Here is a 25,063-nt window from a genome sequence, read left to right as displayed (position 1 = left end):
AGATCATTCACCTGTAGCAAGGGAAAACCCAAAGTCCAGTAATTAATTGTGTATGATTTGAAAAAGTCTGAAATAAGATACAGTACTAATATTTTGCTGATATGAAAGGAGGAAGAGACAGACTCATTCTCTGGGGTAAGGCTCTTGCATGCCATCTCCTGATAGTAAAGCCACACTACAACTCATAGATAATTCACACAGGCTCAGTGCTAGGGGATCCTAGGAACTGACACTTGGCCTTCTCTTGTCAGAGAGCTCTAGTGCACAATAAACTACAATTCCCAGGATTCTCTAGCACTGAGCCAGGGCAGTTACAGCAGTCTCAAACTTAATTATTTCTTCAGTGTGTTCTGGACCTTAGGATAAAAACTGAATTTTCTCATATTTGCTACTGAGGCCCTGACTGCACAGGTCTCCCCATTACTTTTCCCTCCCTCCCTTCCTGCACTGTCTGTAGCAGCTGCCTGGTGCATCTACTGCCACTGCGGCTTACTCGCTTCTGAGGTCAGAACAAGGTGCCCAGTGATGATCATATAGCTAAGTACCTTGTTCTGAGGTCAGAGTGAGCAACCCATAGTGGCAGCAGATGTGCTGGACACCTCAGCAATGTGCCTGTGCAGACAGCTACCACGGCACAGGTACAGGTACAGAGAGCTCTGGATCTTCCCAGATCATCTGGGGCAACAGTTTTTAAAAACTACTTTAAAGCTGTTACACCAGTTTCTTGTGTGGAACATGCCAGATGTCATCTGGACTGCTCACACCAGAACTGTTGTTTGAGACACATGTCATTTAATCAGGATGATGCCAGAACAAGGGAGAAATAGGCCTTTTGGCTCTTGCAGGTAAAGCCTGAGTTCCAAAGGACACATGTATCAGTATTAAGTTTAAACTATTTTTAATAGCTTCTCATTTATTGTGCATTAACTGCCCTTCTGCAGACTGGTATTACATACACCACATCCACCATTTCCATGCTGAGAACTATCCTTTTGGAGCCACAGCTATCACTGAAATCCATAGTTGCCCTGCTGTGCAACCTGCTATGATATTCTGAGTCAGTATGCCCGAGCATGACTATTGTTCACCTGCTTCCACTTTTTGTTGGTGGTGCTACACGTGCAATTGTGCATTAATCTATCACAGCCATGCTGCTTCACAGTACCTGCTCACTGGAAGTATGCAGCTGTGTTTTCTGGATTCCATTTTGTTTTGAATTCTCAACGTTGGTGGGAAAGTACATTTGGCACCCACTACCCCATCAGTGTTTCAACTGCCTGCTCTTACGTGTTCACTTAGGATTGCAATATTTTGAGAAGGCCCCACCTCACCTGATCGGACATCTCTGACTGCTCCCTAACATAAAAATGGCACCCTTCTGGCCCTTGTATGTTGCTGGGTTGCAACTCCCATCAGTCCTAGCCAGCACAGCCAAAGGTGAGGGATCATGGAAACTGCAGTCCAATAGTGGACTGCAAGTTTCCCACCTCACCCAAAGATGCTAAATACTCTGGATTAAATACAAAGCCACCATTCCTAAATTCATGAAAACATTTAGTAATTTATAATCATTATTTAAAACAAATCTATGCTTTCTTAATGACTATGCTGGCTAGGGGATTCCTGGTTTGGGAAAAACAAAAACAGAATGTCCCTTCAAGTTGACTCTGATTGCATCTATATTGCAGAGTTAATGCAGTTTGATACTGCTTTAATTGCCATGGCTCAATGCTATGGAATTCTGGGATTTGCAGTTTTGTGAGATATTTAGCCTTCTCTGTCAGAGCGCTCTGGTGTCACAATAAACTACAAATCCCAGGATTCCAAAGGATGGAGCCATGACAGTTAATGCAGTGACAAACGACATTAATTCTACAGTGTGGCAGAAGCCTCTGCCTTAAGGTGATCAGTATAGCAATGGGAGTAGGGTTGCCATCCCTGAGGGCCTCCAAACCGGGGAAAATGTAGGACATGGTTTTAAAATGTAGGACCTTTTATTTATTTTTTTTAAATAAATTTCCTTGCCAGGAAATTTAAAAAAAAAGGTCCTACATTTTAAAACCTTGTCCAAGGCCTCCCTGGGGCCTGGGAGACAGCGTCCCCCAAGCAGCAGCCGAGGAGAAAGGGGGAGGAGGAGAAAAAGGAAAGGGAAGGAGAAAGAAGAAAAGGAGGAGAAAGAAGAATAGGGAACAATATAAAAAGAAGAGGAGGAGGAGGAAGAGGGGAAGAACAGAAAAAAGGGGAAGAAAAGAAGAGGAGGAGGGGGAAGAGAAAGAAGAGAAGGAGGGGAAGAAAACAAAGAGGAGAAGGAGGAGGAGGTGGAAAAAGAAGAAGAGAAGAAAAAATAGGGGAAGGAGAAGGAAGGGAGATAGCTTGCAGGCAAGGCTCTTTTCTGCCCTCGGCCCGCGCCAGGGACCAAAGAGGAGACACTCCTCCTCTTGAGGCTGGCTGGCCAATGGGGAGAGTGGAGCTGAAACAGCCCTGCCTCCTGCTAGCAGTCACAGGCTCCTGCAGCAGGGGAGGGCTGTCCAGCCATTGGCCAGCCAGCCTGAAGGGCAGGAGCTCCTGCAAGAGCACGCAGGGCCAGGGCAAAGCGAGGCAGGCGGCGAAAAGGCTGCAGCAGCAGCTGCAGCAGCAATGGCGGCGGCAACTGCAGAACAGCTGCGGTTGTTGCGGCGGTGGCAGCGGCAACCAGCTCAACCCGGGGCAAAGAGCCAAACCGGGCCGTGACCATGCCAAGTGGCCAAAAATCGGGTTGGTCACGGCCCCAGGGGGGTTATGGCAACCCTAAATGAGAGGTCAACTGCAGCCCCACCACAATTAAACATTACCCAGTCTAGTGTGAAGGCGAGATGTTCCCCACCCCAAACAACCACACATAGAGACAATTCCAGCCAGCAACCATCTATCCCTTGTAAACAACTTTATTCACTCTTTAAAAAGAGTCATGCAGTCATAAATATATATTGCATTGTTGCCACTGAGGTGTACACAAGTGTGTCTAGAGGTCACGATGCCCCCATGTTGTGACATGCGCCCATCACCAGAGAGTAGGCCTCAGACCACTTCTTTTCCACTTGCCTGCTTGACAACAATGGGCACCATTTTCCATTTAAATTTTTTATTTATTTAAAAACAAAAGCTCTGGGATGCATGGAACTTGGCCTTTGCTGCTGCGGTGGGGGGGGGGGGGAGATACGAGAGGAGAGATACATTTTGTATGGCATTGGTGGAAATATTTCTTAGCTCTCCCTTGATGCCCGCAAAAATAACATTACCAATATTGTAATATTTTGAGAAATTCCTGGCACAATAAAAACAAAATCTCATTTCACAGGGATATTTTGGAGAACTGAGTAAAACAAGCACACACACGCTGCCCTGGCCAATCCCCTTATTTCTTGACAGAGCGTTTCTCAAGTCACAGGCCTCCTCAAAAGCGATGTTATGTGTGAACAATAAACTACTGACAGGGCCACTTGCTAAGAATGCTGAGGTAAACTTGAGGAAATGCACTTTATCCTAGAACAGCCTCTTTCACAAAGTTGTCGAGGAGGCGGAGAACGTGAATGAAAAAAGCTTATGGTACAGCAAACTTTTCTGGAGTTCACCATCCTTACAAAAATCTTGTGAAGACTTAACGGACAACACAGCAATTCCAAGACTCCACATTGACTGCTCCTCTGTGTGATTGTTGGCAAGTTGAAGATTGTGTTTGAGGTCTTAGTTTCTTTTTCACAGTTTACCACAATGGCCAGAGTCAGTTATAATAAGGCCAGATCCACTTGACAGTTGTTTCACAGCAAACGGCATGTACATTTGTCCCTTTGTCTCTTGCAAACAGAAAAACTGGAAGAACCAGCTGGGATCGGGTAGCATAAAATAAATATATGAGGGAGGTATTGCCTCTTTCAAATCAGTTTTTAAAGCACTATTGATATTCTGCAGCCAAATGTTAAGTGTCCAGTATTCTTGTTACTCCTTCCTTCCTTCCATTCCCCCTTCAAGGAAAATTAAAGCAGTCTGAAGAAATGATAGTCCTAAGGCCATGTAGTGAGGAGGCAATGCATACAATTGTTCTTATTTCTCAATACAAAGGAAGACCTGAGAGGATGTCTTTGCCCTTAAAGGTTGGGGCCAGTTTATGCAGAGCAAGGCAAGATGTGACCTATCCTCTTCCTCTGGAGGACTGAGAGACCATGCAGAAAGATTTGGGAATGCTGGGTCCCCAAAGAAGACTTATCTTGCAAGGGCTGGTTACCAATAGGGTAGCTCCTACCGCTACTGAGGATGAACTATAAGTCAACTACAAGTTCAAACTAAAATGAAGCTCTTCACAACCACCATTACAAGTTCATCTTGTTGAATTAGCACTTAGCAGCATGGCCACAGATTATTGCTCAGCTATATTCTTATAAAGTTAAATTTATTTTATAGCAGAAAAAAAGCTAAAGGACTGATAGGTAAATATAAGACAGTCCTAGTTGTTAAAAAGAAAAAGGCAATCTAATCCTATTGAATCAGGAAGAGGTTCACCCTGCCATGTCAGCCCCAACAGATGCAAAAGCCCAGATACCATTAATGTTCAAGTTTCTTAAAATCTCTCAGCAATCCTATTTCAAGAATGGCAAAGCCTCAGCTGCTTTTAGTGCAGATATTCTCAAACAGGAAGATCCAAAAGGACCATGTAAGCAATTCACCAAATTGCCAGGAACTAGCCTGGGAGGAAAAGGAGGCTGGTGGCTGATAGTGCAACACAAAGATGATCAAACAAGTGGCTCCCAAGCCAAGACAAAATTTTACAAGTGGGACTGCTTTCTAAAATGGTTGGGAACTGCATCTTCAGCATGATTTCATATGCTAATCACCAAGAAAACTATCCTAGCAGGACAATTAAATAAACTCATAATGAATTATGTCCTTTAAATTATTTTTTACAGATCAAACTTGCAATTTAAATAATGCCATGCACACAGTTCAAAGGACGGAGTGTTTTCCAAAAACCGAAACCTTACAAGCAATAGCACACTCAATCATGCTACCACAATTTGCTACTTGGTGCCATTCTGCCATCCCAGTCACTTCCTTATGCATGGCTTTTCTTTCACTCCAGATGGAATCCTAAATTGGTGCAAATTGGTGAAGCAAGGGTGTGTATATCTCTGTGTGACTTTGCACACAAATAGGGTTGCCATACGTCAGGACCGCCAAACCGGGACAAATGTAGGACAACATTTTCAAATGTAGGACTTTTTTTTTTAATGGAGGACACCCCACACCCCTTCCTGGCCTCTAAGGAGACCGAGGCCAGGAAGGGGCACGGGGCGTCCTCCATTTAATAAAAAAGTGTCTACAAAAAAAGTGTCCCTCCTTCCTGGCCTCTGAGGAGACCAAGGCCTCCTTAGAAGCCAGGAGGGAGAGCGGGGGCCGGCCGCAATCTCAGCCGGCCTCCTCCCTCTTCCCTGGCCTTTAAGGAGGACCTGGCCTCCTTAAAGGCCAGGAAGGCGCGCGGGGGCTGGCCGCGATTGCCGCGATCCCGGCTGGCCTCCTCCCTCTTCCCTGGCCTTTAAGGAGTCCCAGGCCTCCTTAAAGGCCAGGAAGGTGTGCGGGGGCCAGCTGCGATCGCTGCCGCTGGCTCCTGCTGAGGCCCGGGTGGCGTGCGCTGAGGAGCCCGCCCCCTTTGGCCAGCTGGCCAATGGCCGGCTGGCAACAAAGCAGGGGACGAGCTCCTGCTTTAGAGACCCCGGGCCCGCGGACGGGAAAGCCCTGGCGCAGGAGGCGCGGCGGCGGCGCTGCTGCCGCCAAGAAGGAGAAGGAAGGTCGAGCCGGAGGAGGTGGGTTGGTGCTGCCTACCACTCCAGGAACGGAAGGAGGAGGTGGGTTGGTGCCGTGGCCAGCCGCATTAGCGGCAGCGGCAATGGCCGCAGGAGCAGGCCCCGGACTGGGACAAATGCATGGCTGGGGGCCAAACCGGACCGGGACCGGGAGGGGCCCCCAAAAGCGGGATTTTCCTGGCGGCCACCGGGATATGGCATCCCTACACACAAAGAATCCCTTTTGTTAAATCTATGAGGGCTGGCTGGCTGGCTAAAACCTTCCTTCCTTCCTTCCTTCCTTCCTTCCTCTAAGACAGAGCTGCTAGATGCCCTTTTATTTTTAAAGGGAATGTCATTTGACCCAGACACCTTGTCACTTCCATAGAGCACACTGTTCTGTCCTCCAATGTTAACATCCTGCAATTTACAACAGCCCAGGTCTTGAGGAACTCTATTGAGCAGTCACTCCATTGCCCACATGATTCCCTTAGTTGTGGCCTGGCAATTAATTCTGGGGTCAAAATGTGTAGAGAAACATACCTCTCCTTCCTCAATTGCAGACATAAGGTAATGGCAAATGCCTATTTTCTTCTCTGTATGGATGGGGACAAGGAACTGGGTTAATGCATAGGCTTGAAAAGAAGGCTCTATCTTCTTCATACATTACATTTTATCAGTACATGTTCAACATGCATCTATTACAACCTGTAGTAGCTGACCCAGCATTAATTCATAGTTAAAAAAGAGACTGCCTCCTGCCGGAAGAATATGAGTTGGTCATCAGAATGCTGGTTAGGATTTAAGTCTGGCTTTTGGGGGAAAATTTATATCATGCCATCTCTAATATTTTACAAGATTAATGCCCACACTTTACTGCTCTTTGCATCTTCAGTGTTTTAGTGTTCAGTGTCGTGATTTTTCTCTCCAAGCATTGTGAAATCATTGAGGACACAGAGGTCCCATCATGCATTGCATATCTTCTTCATATTCCAGTTTGATGCTGCTGGCAGGGAAGTGGCATTTCAGTGTCTGTCTGTGATTCAGAGAATTGTCAACTGATGGCTGGATACCTATGAGAAGAAAAGTAATAGATGTCAGCTTAGGAGGTTCAGTGAGTACAGCAGGCTCCAGGAATGGGTATGTCTGTGCCAAAGAATTGGTGGGGTGCAGGTGGGAGTGGGTAAGCAAGATTCGCTCTTTAAATCTCATCAGATAGCAGCGATAGGATACTGTATGGAGCATAGAAGATATGTGGGCTTCCGGTTTATGCAGAAGTTGCGCTGCAATTGATTGGATGGCATGTGTGCCTATGATGAGCATGCACCGTGCCATTGTGAGCACAGGTCCCATTCTACTGAATGAGGCTTGAGCTTACGCAGAATTTGCCTTACGTGGGGGGGGGGGGGCGGAACAGATGCCCCGCATAAGGAACGGCTCCACCATATAACACATACGTATTATAACAGCATAACTGCAGTTTTATCAGCTGAAGGCAAATAAAGCTCAGGAAACTGGTAACACAGTGCATACTATAATCTACCTACAACTGGTGTCTTAATTTTTATTCAAAGAAAGCCTACCACACTTGCAGGTTCTCCAGCTGATTGTGTAAAACTGGACATAAACAATTGTTGTTTGCTAGAATCTTTCCTTAGTTTAGATGGATTACTTAACGTATATGTGTTGATCACAGTATGAATGTGGAAGCTGCTAGTGTTTCGAAGAAGAAGAAAAGAACACCTTTGCAAGTACACAAACATTTCCACTATAAAAACATGCAGATCATGTGGTGTCTGAAAGTCTATTAGACCCCTTTGTAGTTAGGTTTTGTGTCCCTACTGCAGGCATGGGCAGGCTCCTTTGGTCAGACCTTCAAATGGGTTGTTGGGACAAATGCAAGGGTAGGAATCATGAAGCCCTCCGCAGTCCTCGTTGGACTGTGACTCCCAGTGTATCTCATAATGGTGTATTCATCTAACAAGGGTGGCTGGGAGTGGCAATTCAATATCTGGAAGGCAGCACAGTTGTCAACCCTGGACAAAATGAACAACCTTAAAAATCTCAGCATTCCATGAATAGTCTGATATCCTTCAGATGGCGGCTAGATTCTAGTTGAATAGCCAAAGATCTAACAAATAACCGCAGTTCTGTATGATGACAGCAATGTCTCGTCATAGAGAACACACACAACCAGGTAAGAAAGCAGGGAAATTTTAAGAGAGTTGCATCTTATAATCTCCCTACAACCTGTCTTAATTGAGAAATTCATAGAGCATGAACATCACTGTTCTTACCCAACTGTGGTGGCTATCTGTATTCTTGCCTTTAATGGAGTGAATTAAGAAGTAGGCATTTTATTTGGCTTTGATGGAAACCACAGTCATGAATGAAGTGCCACAAGACATAAACTAGGATTTTCATTTATTACAGGAAACTACTAAGTAACTCTTCCCTGTGTATTAATTTGATTTGGCCTCAAGGCATTACATCTGCAGTCAAGAAAGCAAAACACAACTTGCATGCCTCCAGCCCAGTCATCTGCTAAACAACCCAATTAACTCCTGCCAAAGAACTCTAGGTCTCATCCACTTTATAGGGATGTCATTACAAAGTCAATGCAGTATAGATGCAAATGCAACTATTACATACAAAGCAAATATCCAACCAGAATCCCCCTTCCTGCTCCTTTCTTGATCTTTGAAGTATATTAATTCTTATTTCATTCAAAAAGGGGCCTCCGCAGAAACATAAGGTTAATGGCGATACAAAGTTAAAAAGGGCAAGAGTCAACTGTGTGCAGCAAACCTTTCAGTAATGAAAGTGAGGTTATTTAGAAACATTAGATCCAAACACAGAACACAGTTATGGGCAAACAAAAGGTTGAATTAGCAAATCCAAACTGCAAAATACCAAAGTCAGAAACAGCACAAATCAATCAGAAGGAAACAAACCACATTGTCAGACTATTTGGTACTGGGTCAAAGAATTTCAAGCAAATGAATTCAAGTAGGAGGGGGAAAATGCAGGTGAAAATTACTGTTCTATCACACAGTGAGCTAAACAAATGTTATAAGGATCACATAGCAGATACTGAGGCGCGTTACAGAGCGCCCAAGAAGGGCGCTCTGCTGCCGCCGCCGGTTGCTACATCTGGGAATCGCAGCGGCCAAACCACACAGTTCCCGGGAGCAACAAGAAAGAAGCGCCGAAATGGCGCTTCTTTCTGGGCCCCGGAAGTGGCACCGCGAGGCACTAGTCACGCACTTGTGGCATCACTTCTGCCACGCAACATCCGGCCGCTATGTGTCCGCAACATCAAAATAGCGCTCCCCGTGTGGACGGGCGCCGCCATTTTGTACGGACTCAGTCCGTATTAGGGTTGAGGGGCATCCCGAAGGGACACCCCTTCTCAACCCTAACACGCCCCTTCCTAACCCTAGTACGCCCATTCGGCACGTCTGTAACGTGCCCAAGAAAGCTTCAACTGCCAAAAACTTTGGGTAGCTGTGCCAGTCAAAGTCAAGCTACTTTTTGTCTACATGGGGCTACCCTTGTGCCAAGTTTGGAAACTTCAATTGGTGCAAAATAAGGCAACCAGATTGGTCGTGGGTACATCTAGACTCGATCATATAAAACCTGTCCTGAAATCTCTTCACTGGCTGCCAATTAGCTTCCGGGCACGGTACAAGATGTTGGTTATTACCTTTAAAGCCCTACATGGTTTGGGTCCAGACTACTTATGGGAGCACCTTCTTCCATACAATCCACCCCACACTTTAAAGTCTTCTGGGAAGAATTTATTACAGCCCAAATAATCTTGACTGTCTACTGTTACCCAGAGGGCCTTTTCTACTGCCTCTCCCAGGCTACTCAATGACCTGCTAGAGGAGATCCGCCACATTACCACTCTAACAGCCTTTAAAAAGGCTGTTAAGATGGACCTCTTCTGGCAGGCATTTCCAAACTAATTGCCTCCTCTCAATGAGTATGATAGCCCCGTCCGCCCTCCTAATATAGATCTTCTGCCTCAACTGTCCCTTACCCTACTTTTAGCTTATTCCTTTAGTTATAACGTTATCTTACATTGTATTGTAATTTTATACTGTTTTTGTCTTAGGATTCGGAATGGGGTGGGGTGGGGAGGAGATTATTTTTAAACTGTATTTGATATCCATTCTTATTATGTTTTATATTTTGATATTGTAACCCACCTCGATTCCCTGTGAAAAGGTGGACTATAAATAAATCATATTATTATTATTATTATTATTATTATCATTATTATTATTATTATTATCCTCTGGCTTACGCTGACAAGCCTGGGCTACAAGGACATATTTTCTGGCCCAGAATAAAGCCACTTCTTATGGACCTAATAGGACAAAATCCATAAAGGCTTTCAGAACAACTTACAGTTGTTGTTGTTGTTGTTAACTGCAGTCAAGCCAACTTTGACTTATGGTGACCCTAGGAATGAGAGACCTCCTAGTCACCCTATCATCAACAGCACTGCTCAGGTTTCAAAGACTCAGGACCCTGCCGTCCTTGATTGATTCCATCCATAATGCAACCTTCCTCTTTTCCTACTGCCTTCTGCCTTACCAAGCATTACTGTCTTGTCTAATGAAAATACAACCATTTCATTTTAGTCATCTTAACATTTAGTAACAGTTTAGGCTTGATTTGCCTTAAGACCCATTCATTTTTTTTTAGCAGCCCACATTGTCCACAGGATTCTTCTCCAGCATCACATCTCAAATGAGTTGAGTTTCTATCGGCTTTCTTCACTGTCCAGCTTTTACAACTATACATAGATATTGGAAATACAATAGCATGGACAATCCTAACTTTAGTATTCAATGATATACTAAAACACTTCAGGATCTTGTCTATTTCTTTCATAACTGAACTTGCAAGTCCTATGTTTATTCTCATTTCCTGAATGCTGTCTCCCTTCTGTTTAACTTTATGAAAAATTTTGAACTATTTCAATGTCTTCATCATCTACAGTGGTGCCTTGGGTTACGAAATTAATTCGTTCCGCCATTCCTTTCGTAACCCGAAAATTTCGTAACCCGAAACACTTTTCCGTTAGCACTGGAAAGCCTATAGCTGCACTTTGCAGCATTTGAATTTCGCGCCGAAATGAATTTTGTAACCCGAAAAATATTTCGTAACCCGAAACAGTTTTTGCCAATCCACCTTTTTCGTATCCCGGAAATTTCGTAACCCGATCATTTCGTATCCCGAGGCACCACTGTACTTGAAAGTAATATAAACCATCTGTAGCTTTTTGTTTTGTTTTTGTGTTCATCTCTAAAACTGCCTTTGCACATTCCTTAACTTTCTTCAGTAATAATTCCACGTTCAACTGTAAAACTGCCTTTGCGTTTTCTTCCTTGACTTTCTTCAGTAATCCTTCCAAGTCTCTGCTATTTTCTTTTAGTAGTGTGATGTCATCTCCATGTCTTAAATTGTTGATGTTCCTTTCTCCAATTTTCATGCCTCCTTCCTTCAAGATTAATCCTGCTTTACATATAATATATTCAGTATACAAGTTAAACAGATAAGGTGATAAAATGCAGAACTGCCTGATGCCCTTGCTAATTGGAAACCATTCTGCTTGTCTGTATTTTGTCCTGACAGTGGCCTTTTGTCCTGAGCACAGGTTACGAATCAGGACAACCAAATGTTGTGGCACACTCATTTCTTTAAAAGGAATCCATAGTTTTTCATGACTTACACAGTCAAAGGCTTTGCCATAATTTATAAAGCACAGGCTGATTTTCTTTTGAAATTCTTTGGTGTGTGCCATTATCCAACATATGTTGATTCCTGGTGCCTCTTCTTATTCTGAATTCAGCTTGGACATTTGGCATTTCTCACTCCATATATGGTAAAAGAAATTGTAGAACTTCACTTGCATGGGAGATTAATGCAATGGTCCTGTAGCTACTGCAGTCCCTCATATTCCCTTTCTTGGGAACCAGAATGTATACTGAGAGCTTCCAAACCGTGGGTGATTCTTCTGTTTTCCATATTTGTTGACAGAATTTAGTTAAAACTAGTGTAGATTCTGTATCTGTACCTTGAAGCAGCTCTATTGGCAAGACATCTGTTCCTGGCGATTTATTTTTCTCAGTGCTCTGAGTGCACCTTCCACTTCACTTTCTAAATTTGTAGGTTCATTTTCAAATCATTCTTCCTTAAATTAATCTGTCATCTTTTCATCTCTCTTATACAGATTTTGCATTATATACTTTGGCTGCTTTTGCTACATCTCTCCTCACTATTAATGCCACCCTATTTCTTCTTAGATTTTCATTTCCTGAATAAAACACTGTAATTACTGTTGTTATTAACTGCCCTCAAGTCAACCTTGACTCATGGTGACCCTGTGGATGAGATATCTCCAAGATCCCCTTGTCCTCAACTACTCTGCTCAGGTCCTGCAGACTCAGGCCCATGGACACCTTGATCAAGTCTAACCATCTGGCATGTGGTCTTCCTCTCTTTCTACTGCCATCTACATTTCCCAGAATCATTGTGTTTTCTAATGAATCATTCCTTCTCTTGATTTGGCTAATGTACAACAATCTCAATTTTGGCTCTGAGGGAGAGTTCAGACTTGATCTGTTATAAAACCAATTTGTTTGTCTTCTTGGCCATCCACAGTATCCTCAGCACTCTTCTCCAGCACCACATCTCAAAAAAGTTGACTTTCTTTCTATCAGCTTTTTGATAGCAATAGCAGCTTCATTTATATACTGCTTCATACCACACTCACTGCCCAGCTCTCACATCTATACATGGTGATGGGGAATACAATGTCATGGGCGATCCTCACTTTAGTGTTCAGTTATTGCACTTTAGGATCTTGCCCAGTTCTTTCATAGCTGCCCTTTCCAGTCTTAGTCTTCTTCTGATTTCTTGACTGCAGTCTTCATTCTGGGTCAATATTGGAGCCAAGGTATGGGAACTCTTTTGATTTTCTTGTTATCTAGGATTAATTCTTGTAAATCTTCAATGGTCATTTTTTCCCCCTTTATGTTCAGCATTAAGCCTACCTTGGTGCTTTCCTCCTTGCCCTTTTTCAGTGATTGCTCCAAGTCTTTGTTGGTTTCTGTGAATAGTATGGTATTGCCTCAGATGCTGCTGCCGAATAACCACAGGAGACCGTGTTGGAGGAAAGGCCACAACTTTTATTAAGCAAACCATTGGTAGGGTTGGCACAAAGCATGAGGTCAGGATCTGCAAAATCAAACAACCCCACGTTTGTCTGATTAACCACAACCTGGCACCCACCAGGCATTGGGATGACCTAGGGGCTAAGGACCGCATCTCTGCCATGCGTTCACATATTCGCTAAGCCCCTAGTCACCGGGAGGCGCTCTCGCGTTATGGCCCCCGCAATGGCCATACGCCTGCCCTATTCGCCCCCGGGTCCCGACTGACTCCCAAACCAGAGCTCCGTAGCCCTGGTACCATACCGTGCAGATCCTGGCCTATGCTGCCGCCCCAAAGTTGTGACAAAAAACCCAAACCCAAGCGGTGGGTGGGTGGGAGAAGGCTCAGCTCCTCCTCCCTTCCTGCTTGGCTCCTAACCATCCGTAGCCAAGCGCCGACTGAGGGTTGGGGCTGGCAGCATGGCCTATATAGGCCTAAGCCCCGCCCTCAGTACCACCTGACCAGGAGACTCCTCCTCCAGGGCAGCTGAACCAATCATCTGCCCTGGAGGACCGGAACTCCCGGTCACCGAGCACGGCTCCCAGAGCGTCGCGGGGCGGAAGGGCCTCCCCTTTCGCCCCGCGCACCAATAGGGAGCCGGGGCAAGCCCCAGAGCACTCTGGGGCTTGTAGTCGTTCGCTGCGTCTAGCGGCAAAGCGGTCAGCCCGCCGAGTCGGGCAACCGCTTTTTGTCTGCATATCTTAGGTTGTTAGCACACGCCCTGAGCAAGCTTGGCAGCAAATAACTGAGGCATCGTAACTGAGCAGATCATTACATATAAGAAGCAGCATATCTAGTCCTCTGCAGTCTGGCTTTTCCTATATCATGTACACCTCGGAGTACAAGGAAGCCCTTCTGTTGGTGTGTCTGCAAAAGTGATGGAAGAAATTACGTTGTTCTGCCAAGATATTATGTGCAAAGAGAAAGTGATACCTCATTCAAAAACAAAGCATTCCTCTCAAATAAACAACCCAAAACCCTGAACTTGCAGTGTTCATTAAAAAATGTCTTAAAAAGGAGAGAGGGAGGGAGGGAGCGAGGGAGCAAAAGAGAGAGCACACTACATTTTGTTTTCCAGTAGAAATGAACAAGAGAAGAGACTTCACATATCTCATACCTATTCCTCAATGTTTATAGGACAGGACTCCGGAACTGCAGCTGTTTAGTAAAGAAGACCAGAAGCAAATGGTGAACAAGAGATAAGACAGACAACACAAATGCATATACATGCAAAAGAAAGAAAGAGAATGAGTGTGTGTGAGAGAGAGAGAGATGACAGAAAAAGGAATGTTTCCTACACTGTAAAAATATGTCAGCCCAGGATGATTTTCATAGAAGCCGTTACGTTGCAACACTTTGGAATAATATTCTAAGTCAACAATTCCATGCAAACATTCATAAATGGGCAACAAGATCCTATTACTTATATGGATATTGATGCTATGATATGTCATGTATATACATTCTATATCAGAACATTGCTAAGAGATCAAAATAAAATCAGTACAATATGACCCCCAAAGGCAGGGGGTTGCAGTAATATGAACAGACTAAACTAGCTTCTCTTTGATTTCAGACTTGGGTTGTAAGATTGACACACAGTAGACTTGGAGTCTGAACCTCTGCCACAGCCTCACCTTTATTTATTAAAATGTATACCCCCATATTCATCAAGGATCTGCAAAATGGCTTGAACCAGTGACAATAAATAAATAAATAAATAAATAAATAAATAAGTTCACCTGGGAAATTTAAAATGGCAAAGTTCTGACTCTTACATAAAACTCCCCAAAATTGAAAGTGGAAGTTACTCTGCGCCAACTCCGTTCTTTCAATTTGTCTCAAAGATGCTACAAGATCTCTCTACATACTATATGTTTTAACGGTCACAAAAAAAGCAATGGACAGGAAGTGTTCATAGATTCTGGAATATAGCAAAATTAATGTCTCTTGATGACTACATCTGAGTGGTTCCATTTTCAGAGATTAATGCAAATTCCCTCAAATGTATTCTGCTTGCACCTGGGAGATTGTGGGGTGGCATCCTGTTAGCAACATATGTACATATAAGTGTGGCTGGCCTACATGCATGCATGCATGGGACTGTTCCCTTAACTTTTTCCACCTTCATCCTGGTGGCTATTAGGTACTTGAATGGGCTACTACTGCAGCTGCTTTCCAACAGAAAGGATAGCAATGTGAGAGGTAGTTCAGATGATGAACATCCAGCTGGTTTGGGCTCTGAAAGGAAGGAAAATGAGAATGCACTCCCTTTGTGACCATATTCTTGTTTCTTTTCTCCTCTGAGCCAAAGCCAGCCACTTCTCCTTCATTTGAGTTGCTCCAACCACCCATAAGTGGTGGCAACAGCAACAACAGCTCCTCCTGGGGCTTGATGATGGCCAGGGTGGGAAGAGAACATGGAGCTTTGTAGGTGGAGAATTATGCTCACACTGCTTGATGTAGGATCCACATATGCATTTGACCTATGTCTTAGCAAAGCAAAATGTGTATCAGGAAACAAAAAACCACATACATAGGGCTGTTGGTATCCATTGAGGTTTGGTTTCAGGGCCCCCCCATGGATACCAAAATCTGTAATGCTCAAGTCCCATTATATACAATGACAAAATAAAATGCTGTCCCTTATATAAAATGGCAAAATCAGTTTTCTTTTGGAATATATATATATATATATATAATAGATTTTCAAGCCATGGATGGTTGAATTTCTGGATAAAAAAAATCCATGGATATGGAGGGCCAACTGAACTGATTTCCTTCCTATTGGTGCAGTTGTTGGTTTCCTTTTTGTAGTCATTTCAATTTCACTAAATCACCACTTTGGGCTCCTGCTTACCATTTGTTTTCTACTACACAAAACGTGCACAAATCATTTCAAGTGTGAATAGTGCATGTATGCGTTTACTGCTTTGAGCTTTTCCCCTCTCCTTCCCCCAGAATACAAGTGCTGGTAAAAATGATCATGGCCTGTTCGTATTTGAAGGGAAATTTGATGATAGCATCCGATACAATTCCTTTGTATTTCATTATCTCATAAGCATGTGCACCTCAGAAAGAAATGGTCCTCATTCTCCTACATATCTTCTTCTCTTCCAAGTAAACCATCATAAAGAGTGGCATTTTTACTAGGTGCACTTACCTTTGTATCCAGTCATTCTTGAAAAACAGACTGCAGAGACTAAGATATATCCCTCACCAGAAGAAGAAAAAGAAGAGGAGGAATAGGAGGAGCAGAGAAAGGAAGAGGTAGAGGAGCAGGGAAGAAGGGCTGAGATGGAGTGGGATTACCCACTCAGATAAATCTAAACAGTGTATCTAGAGGACAATTAATTAAAACAGGAGTTCAGTCTTTGGAGTGAAGAAAATGGAGTGTGAGGGAAACTAGAGGACACCTTCAGAAATGCTCTTCTGCCATTCAATCAGCCATACATAGCATGGTGCAAGCAATGTGCTAAAGTGCTCAAGACCACATGCACCTGTGGACAAGCAGCTCAAGGAATCATTCCCCATTCAGTGTCATATATGCCTTTTGTGCCACTCATACCAGTCCATGTTGCTTCCTTTATTTCTATAAAGCAAAAGTAGAAGCTTGTAAGAGGATTTGGCTCTGTTCTGTACCCATACAAAGGGGGTACACATGGGAAAGAGAAGGACAAAGGATTCCTGTAAGTAAGAAAGCCATCCAAAGGGTGCCTGTAAGGCAGAAGAGGTGAAGCCAATCTTGTGATGGCATATTCCTTGTCCAATTTATTCCACAGGGCTCTTAATGTCCAATTCCTATTTCTAAGGTTTGATCAATACTGCAAGCAACACCAGGGAATATTTTGCAGATGGAGTCCAGATGATCAAGGTAAAGATGTGATCATATGTCCAAAGTAATTTGTGAATTTAGTCCACATCATTTTTGAAAATAGCTTTACAAATAAGGAAAGAGGACCCACTGCAAGGTTTCTCTAGCAATATGTTCCATTACTTCCTTCTGTAAGGAAATAGGAAGCCTGAGATATTTAATATGAGCGTACACATAGTTTGCTAGTCAATAGCAAGGTTGTCATCAACAACTACTGGGTCTGCCTATATATTATACTATGAGAAAAACTGTTGCACCAATTCATTCCCAAAACTACACATAAGCTCACATTTTCCAATCTCTCTATTTTTATAATTGATTTTTTTTTCCTGAAAAGAGCCATAGAATTCAGTGTTAGGGATACTCATTTTCCATGACAGATAAAGTTGGGGGGGGGGGCCACTGGATTTGCTACAGTTCTACTGCATATGCTAGCTCCTGTTCACTATCTTCCAGTTCAAAGGATAAAGATATACAGTCGTTGCTGCCTATTCAAGGAACTGCAGTCCAAAATACCTTGCCATTCTATTTGTTCTAATACCAGTTGATTAGTTTACTATTGCAAAGATGTTAGGTGATATAAAATAGGCTTAGTTGCACAATATATTATGTAATTAGGTACTATGTTTCACCCTTTCTTTAGGGAGTTCCCTAATAACCATTCTAAAACATCTTGATATAGTTGAAATATACTTCACTACGGTTCCATATCAGCAACTTTTGGTTTGAAAAATGAAATTGATTAATGTTCTTTGCATCTATATTCATCTTGTATGACAAACAAACAAACAAACAAAAAGAGGTGGCAAGTGTTAATTCTTGTTTTCTGGCTTTGTGGCATTTTCTCTATTTCATGTTCTTGGGTAGATTCCAATTTTTCAACTGTCTTCCAACTGATTCAGTTTGCAGCCAACCTCTCTCAAGGGCTGTGGGTAAACAGCACTAATGACTAACAACCAGCCCTTATCTGCTTGACTGAAAAAGAATCATAAACATTTCCCAGCTTAAAAGATCACAATTGGAGGTGTCATGGATACACACTAAATTGTACTTAACAAGGCATTTGCTTCAGATTTTGTCCAGCTCTGGGCTTTTTATACAGAGATGTATCATTTGGAAGTAGCAACAATTACAAGGACAGAATATGGGGCACTATTTTCACCTCTTGGCTCCAAATGACTTTGCATGTGGCTGTGTTTAAATGATTCCTGCCCCACAAGAAAGATGGCATTTGTTACTATTGTTACAGGGGCTCTTATCTGCTGGCACATATGCTGTTTCACAGTAAAGCTCGGATTAACTACAGAATTTCCCAAGTGGAATAAATTATAAATGAGGACAAAGATGACAGCAAAAGGAAAAGGTTCGTTTGCTAGCAGCTATGTAAGAAAGGGTGATTAAGAAAGATCAAGAAAGTTCTCCTCGATAGCAGTGAAATACACCAGCCAAAAAGATTTTTACAGGTATTACAAATTTACAGCCTTGAAGCTTCGGGGGAACTGAAGTAAGCAAGAGATGGGTTGCTATGGTTTTACAAAATGAAAGCAAATTTACTGACATGGGAGGAAAGGTCTGTAGCTTCTCCATTTTGAGGATTTGGGGCATAAACCAGAAAAGGTTAGGTACACTCTGAGTCCAGCTGAAATCAATTAAATCTGAACATATACAAGGTTCAGGGAACACATTTTTGATATGCCAAATCTTCCCTAAAAGGTACTCACAACACAACCCACCAAGGATTGCAGCTGTGGAAGACCCAAACATTTCAATATAAACTTAGAATTGTGCCCAATGGTTTCCAAATCTAGAGACAGGAGCTACCATCATTTTGATTTTAATTTGTTCAGGACCAGTAGTACCAAAGTACCAATTTTCACATCTGTGATGAGTGAACCCACTCCCTCCTTCCTCACAGATCAATTTCATCCAGACCCATAAAAGGACAGCCAGTAAAATTTTCCAACCATTCAGCAACCTGGAGGAGTGGAAGGGTTAAGGCATGGGTTAGGAAAACAAAACCAAGAACTGTGTTGGCTTAGAGTGAACATGAACTTTCACACTGATGAAATCCAGTGGGACAGAAAGATCAATGAAAGAGCAAAAACACACACAAGATGTACCCACAGTTGGTAACAAAGTAAGGTGGGGATGAAATCCTGATGCTAAGACAAGATATATTAAACATGGCTCTAACTACATTATGTTCATACTTGTCCACTAATTAACTTTGACACTACTAGGATAGCTATGTGTAAGGTAAGAATTGAAACTGAAGGAATTTGTGCAGTGACTTGGACAATGACTGGTTCTTGTTTTAGTATGAATGACAGTGATGGGATGACATAGATACTATAAAGTAGATCTTCATGTGCAGCACTGATTCTTTTCATATCTAGCAGAACTAACCAATGCTCACTCATGACTTTGTCCTGCATGTCTACGGGCCCATCTAGGTTTTGTGCTGCACCTAAGATATTCTGCAGCCCAAGGCTAGAAACAAGATGGCAGCCTTTCCTGTCACCATATACAGAAGCAATCTCTAGATTAGACTGACAACTGAGCCGTATGACAATGAGACAGTGTCCTTCACCAGAACTGATGCTGCAAGCTAGTTTAGAGGACATAGGATCATACAAAGATCTACTACAACCTAAAAGAGAGGGACAGGTTGTTCCAGAGGAACTTCCATGAGGCGGTCTGCCAGCATCTGCTACTTAAGAGAGTCATCTCACTCTCAGCAACCTGGGAAGAATCTCATACTTTCTGAATCTTGGGCTCAGAACCAAAAGTTAATCCTGCTTCTTATACTATGTGTATGTGAACAGGTCTGCATTACACCCTACCAGTTGCTTTTACTGTTATAGATTTTCTCCAAAAAACTTTGGAAATGGTAGTTCTCTGAAAGGACTAGGATATTCAGAGTCTCCAAAACTAGCTACAGCCAAACCTAAAGTGGACAGTTCCAATAACACCGTTTCCTGTCCCCTCCCCTCAGATTTAAAAAAAAATAGAGACCGATTTAGCAGAAGGGAGGAGACAGAAGGACAAAGAAAAGGGAGGGAATGGTTTACATATATAGTAAATATTTTGAAATAGGCATCATCTTGTAGGTCAGCTTAAATATGACTCCCAGGTCTGCAACTACTGAAGACTAATGGGCTAGAGACCTTTAACAGAGAAGCTTCAGAACTTTTCAGAGACTACAATTACCAGAGCTCACTAGAGAAAGCCATATAGAAAACATTACCTTAAACATTGCAAGACCTGAAATTTATTTCTATTTTGTAGTGCGATGCTATGTTTGGCAGAGCCGGACAAGTGGGCTATGGTTTTAAGTTATCAGAAAATTGTCCTAGCTGAATGTTACTCTTTCTCCATACTTCTGCAGGTTGTACATCTATATGTATACACAAAGAATAGTGCTCAACACCTGTCAGAGAGGTGACAGATATTCAAGAGAGGGGTGAGGGTATGTAAGAGAGTCCCTTCCCACTTCCCCACAAAGTTCATGTTCAGCAGACTGCCACTCACCAGGTAAGCAGGCCTCAGAGCACAGCTTATTGTCCAGTGCTTTCACGCTTGCGTTGCCAATGTCATTGTTATTGTCACACTCCATACCTAGGTATGCTCCTGTCCTTTGGCCTGTAATGGAGTTAATGTAGTTAGAAAGGGGACAGGGGCTTTGAATTAATGTTTTTTCCCTCCTTAAAATCATGGAAAAGAAAACACTTTATATTGGGAATTGGAAGTAAAACAGAGAAGACCTAAACAACAAGCAGTGGGGTAGAGAGTGGACAATAAGGCATGGGGTTGGAAAGTGTTTGCATTAAGCCATCCTCACTGCTTCCCTCAACCACCTCCATTTTCCTGCTTGTTTCAAGACAACTGCTGACAATAAGGAAGGTTATACCTAACTTGTAAGGGCAATAAATAAGCAGGCACAGAAATACAGGGCTATAGGACATCTGAGGAAAACTCAAGAAAATAGCTTCTAAGAAGCTTTCATGCTTTTGCAACTGCCTGGCCTATATCCAATCCCCGTGGATGATGTAAAATCAATACTTACACACACACAAACAAAAAACACTCACCATACATTTTCTACTGTAAAAGCCCAATAAACTGTTATTTTCCCAGCAAGGGTAATACAACAGAAATTTACAAAAGAGTAAGGTAATAACATGATAAAAAGCATTATTGACTTGCCAGTGGAAGGATACCTCCCACTGGGCATACCACTCTCTTCAGGCAGCCCTGGGAAATGGTAGTTCTTTGAGGAGCAGATATGGATTTCTAACAGAATACTCATCACCTTCACAAAAAACTATATTTTTCAAGATTCGTTGTGGAAGGCCGTGAGAGTTACACTGGAATAAAACTAAAATATCTTTCACATTAAACAATTATAGTGTTTGATACCACTTAAACATATCCAAGGAATTTGGGGATTTGTAGTTTCCTGGGGCATAAACATTCTCTGGATGTGGATTGTAAAGTCCCCTCCTTCAACCTAGGATTCCACAGGATGCAGCCATGGCAGTTAAAGTGTTAAAATTGTGTGGTGTGAAAGAGACATAATCTTGCCAACTTGTTTTTCATTATAATATTCCAGATGAAATTTAAACTAAGCAGTTTTTCAAAGGGGGGAGGGATTGATACATACATATAATTAAGTTTTAGGATGTGAAAAAGAAATGTTGCTATTCTGATCTCAAAAGAGTAAACAAAGACTTTGCAATAGCAAATCTTTATATTGATTTCTACAACAACAACAACAAAACTAATTTGGTGAGGAAGAGTAGCTCCCCTCTTTAACAACTTCCTTTTGAAGTACAAGAAGAAAAGTATTATAATATTAATGTTTTAGGTGATCTTTTTACTTAATAAAACATGCATACTATCCAGCCTGTCCTGCTTTCATCCTTTGCTGTGAACTGCAAGAACGCACAAGAACTAGTGCAAGACCACACACACACACACAAAAAGCCTTGCAAGAACATCAGGGACCCATTCAAATCACACAATTACTGTGCTATGATTCAACTTTAACTGCCATGGTTTCATGCTACAGAATCATGGGACTGACAGTTTAGGAAAGTTACTTAAGACCTCTCAGCCAGAGAGCTCCTCTGGTGCCTCTAACAAAATTACAAATCCCAGGAGGATTCTATAGGGAGCAACCATGGCAGTTAGACATGGAATTATAGCACTATAATTGTGCACTGTAAAAACAGCTAAGCCGGGACCTCTAAATAAGAATGTCCTTCCCTTGTCTCATTTAAAAAAAAAGCTATTCCACTATTTTGGCTGTCAAGATAAATATTTATGGGTTAGAAAATCAAGACTGTTTCATCAACCATCAAAAAGCAAAACTAAGACATGGCAGAGGACTCTGGCTTAACTCATTAGTGGAGCGGGCTGGTGAATCTATGTTGCATGATGGTTGTTGGAAGCAAGCATGCAAGCCTGCTGGAACCTCAGAAGCGCAGAAAGCACCAAAGCAGAAGCTCTGGGCAGGGAAGGCAGAGGTGCAGGGAGCAAGAAAAGGAATGGTGTAATCTGTTGGCCCACAGAAAAGTAATCATGGCTTCTTGAATACTGCCATATACAGTTTTATTTACAAAATGAGTGAGATACCTAGTAGCTGGTTATAAAGGGTGTGTAAAAAAAAAGTGAGAAAAGGAAAAAATGCCATGGTCTGTCACAAACAGGTGGCATGTCAAAAAACTCAGAGAACTTACAATCTGCTTTGCCTGTTACTGGTAAATCTGTTCCACTCCTGCTGCTGGTTTGGTTACATACAAAAGAAAGCAGCAGCATGAAGCAGCTCCTCATTAAGCATCTTGATCAATCCCTAAGTGCCATTGTGACAATATTATCCAGACGCAGAAACCTGCCCCTAATTATCAGGTTTCATTTGCCAGTGATCTGCATACGCTTTATGGATGCCACCTTCTTAAATCACAATATATGTATGAGTTTGACTTTTAATTTTGCACTTAGTAAGCATCTTCTTAACCTATGTCCACAGTTGCCTGCTTTTTACTGAGCACAAGGAACTCATGTTTACTTCCAAAAGTGAAGCCTGAGATTCTCAGGGTCATAAGAAAGTCCACAAGTCTATCAAGAACTCTCAGTGGGGTGTGACCTGCCTATCCTTAGTGGATTTAAAGGTCTCACGAGGAGCTTCTATGAAGTGGAAAATTTTACTGACTTTGTAATACATAAGAAGGAGAGGAAGCACCAGTATGAGAGAACTTTCAGACAATCTTGAACCAATGTGAAGTCCCCTACAAAAAACTATAATCTTGAACCAAAGTTGTACAGGACCAAAGACCCCTAGCAATAAATGAGGGGCACTTCATCATTGGTGAAGAAACCTATGATGTGTTCTTCATCCATGTGCCCACAGAATCTGAACAATTACTACAGATGCCTAAACATGCCTAAACCTTACCAACATTGAACTCCCCAAGTGAACTGCCTTTTAAATGACTGCTATCCATTAAATTTCAAGAGAAAATGAATCTAAATAACTTGGGGTGGATCTTTACTTGACCAAATTCTCTTCTTGAAATGAATGAGATTGAAGAAGGAGAAAAGGACAAAGAATATCCATTCTTTTTAAATATAATAAACTCTGTAGTCCATATTTTTGAGGGGGAAATAGCCCTTTCCACTTTTTTTCTTTGTGACTGAATGCAGATAAAGTGAAAGTTCACCCCAGCTTTTTGGCAGTGAAACATACTAGTGAAAATGTTTTGGAAAATCTGTCAAATCCCTTCATAGTAAAGTTCTGCTTGTAATCATAACTTCAGTTTCTAGCTTATATATCAAATAAGAGACCCTTCCATCCCCTCCTAATACATGAGCATTCAGTTTAAACTGAATGCTCATTTTACCCAAGAATATATCTGACAGAGAAGCTTTATTCTTCCCTGTTGTCCATTGTGAATGCTGCCAGCTAGATATGGATTTCAAACAAACATGGGAGAAGGAGTAACGATCCATTGCTCTGTTACCATCTTCCTGGGTGGGAGAGTCATCCTCTTCTTCCATGACATCATTCCCCTGCCACAAAAGATAAGAAAGTGTGAACATTAAAAATAAAGGGACTTGCCAAACATAGAGGAAGACTGAAACCATTTTATTGGATTTGAGGGCTCTCCTTCACGAAGCACTAGGAGAGCTACTTCCTATGTCTTTTCCCTGCAAGAACCTGCCATAAACAACATACAAAGCTAAAACATGTAAGAGCATTGTTGTGTGGTGCAGATGCTGTTAGCCTATATTACTTCAGAATATAGGTGGAAGATTACGTGTCTGAGTGTTCCTCTGCCAGCCAAACAATTTGCATAGCACATCCTGAATTTCTATCTCAGGATTAAATCGTGGTCATTTGTATCACAATCTGTACTTGCACACGCACACACACACACACACACACACACACTTCTAGCACTCAGTAAGGAGGAGGAAGGAATACAGTGGAAAGGTCAATCAGAAACAGCTCTGGATGTAGCCTTGGTTAAACGAACAAGGTGGAGACACTCTAAGAAACCTAATGGAATGGTACTTTAATCATCAGAAAGCTATTCCTAATGCTTACGGTCCTTGAATTTCAGATTGACAGTTCCCAGATTTGGAAGCTCTATCACTGCGCTGTTCTAGCTGGGCAATAGGAAATGGGAACCTAGAGAATAAGCTCAATATTACTTAGATTTTTTGAGTCAAGCTATTCCTTACTGATTCACAATATTTCTTGTACCACATTGTTTTGAACTACAAACTATTTCCCTGAACGATTCCCAGTTCCTACATTCACTCCTCCTTCATCACATGATCCATCTAGGATCCTGTTTCTTGTTGATTGCTGTTTAATTATCCCTAGCTATCCTAAAGTTAAAAGAAAAACACTACATTTTGGACTGCAACTCCCATGCTGGCTGAAGGATTCTGGGAACTAGTTTAAAAAGTCCTTTCCTGAGCTCTGACCCACCCAACCGGTGAGATATTTTGACTAGTGTTTTCTTTCACCACTTGGCTTTCGCTGATGTCAGAGAAATCCATGCCACCTTCATATTTGGGCCCGAAAACAACACTTTGTACAAAATTTTGTAATATTGCCCTTGCGAGTGACCAGTTC

General features: G+C 42.3%; 1 protein-coding gene across 4 annotated transcripts in view; it reads right to left on the bottom strand.

Moving 5' to 3' along the window:
* Nucleotides 1–5,330: 5,330 nt before the first annotated feature.
* The window catches only part of RNF157 (ring finger protein 157), a 111,116-nt gene continuing 91,383 nt past the window's right edge, over nt 5,331–25,063 (bottom strand). For 2 of the 4 annotated variants that reach the window (XM_042452676.1, XM_042452677.1), the window contains exons 17-19: nt 23,940–23,988; nt 20,449–20,559; nt 5,331–6,886 (exon numbers count right to left, since the gene is read on the bottom strand). In XM_042452676.1, the coding sequence (XP_042308610.1) occupies nt 6,756–6,886; nt 20,449–20,559; nt 23,940–23,988 (291 nt within the window). In that variant the 3' untranslated portion in view covers nt 5,331–6,755. Of the gene's footprint in view, nt 6,887–14,160; nt 14,202–20,448; nt 20,560–23,939; nt 23,989–25,063 lie in introns of all 4 variants that reach the window. The other 2 variants (XM_042452678.1, XM_042452679.1) reach the window with 2 other exon arrangements.

This window comes from Sceloporus undulatus, chromosome 2 (genome assembly GCF_019175285.1).
Source record: "Sceloporus undulatus isolate JIND9_A2432 ecotype Alabama chromosome 2, SceUnd_v1.1, whole genome shotgun sequence".
NCBI classification, from domain to species: Eukaryota; Metazoa; Chordata; class Lepidosauria; order Squamata; family Phrynosomatidae; genus Sceloporus; species Sceloporus undulatus.
This window is presented reverse-complemented; position numbering and strand designations above follow the sequence as displayed.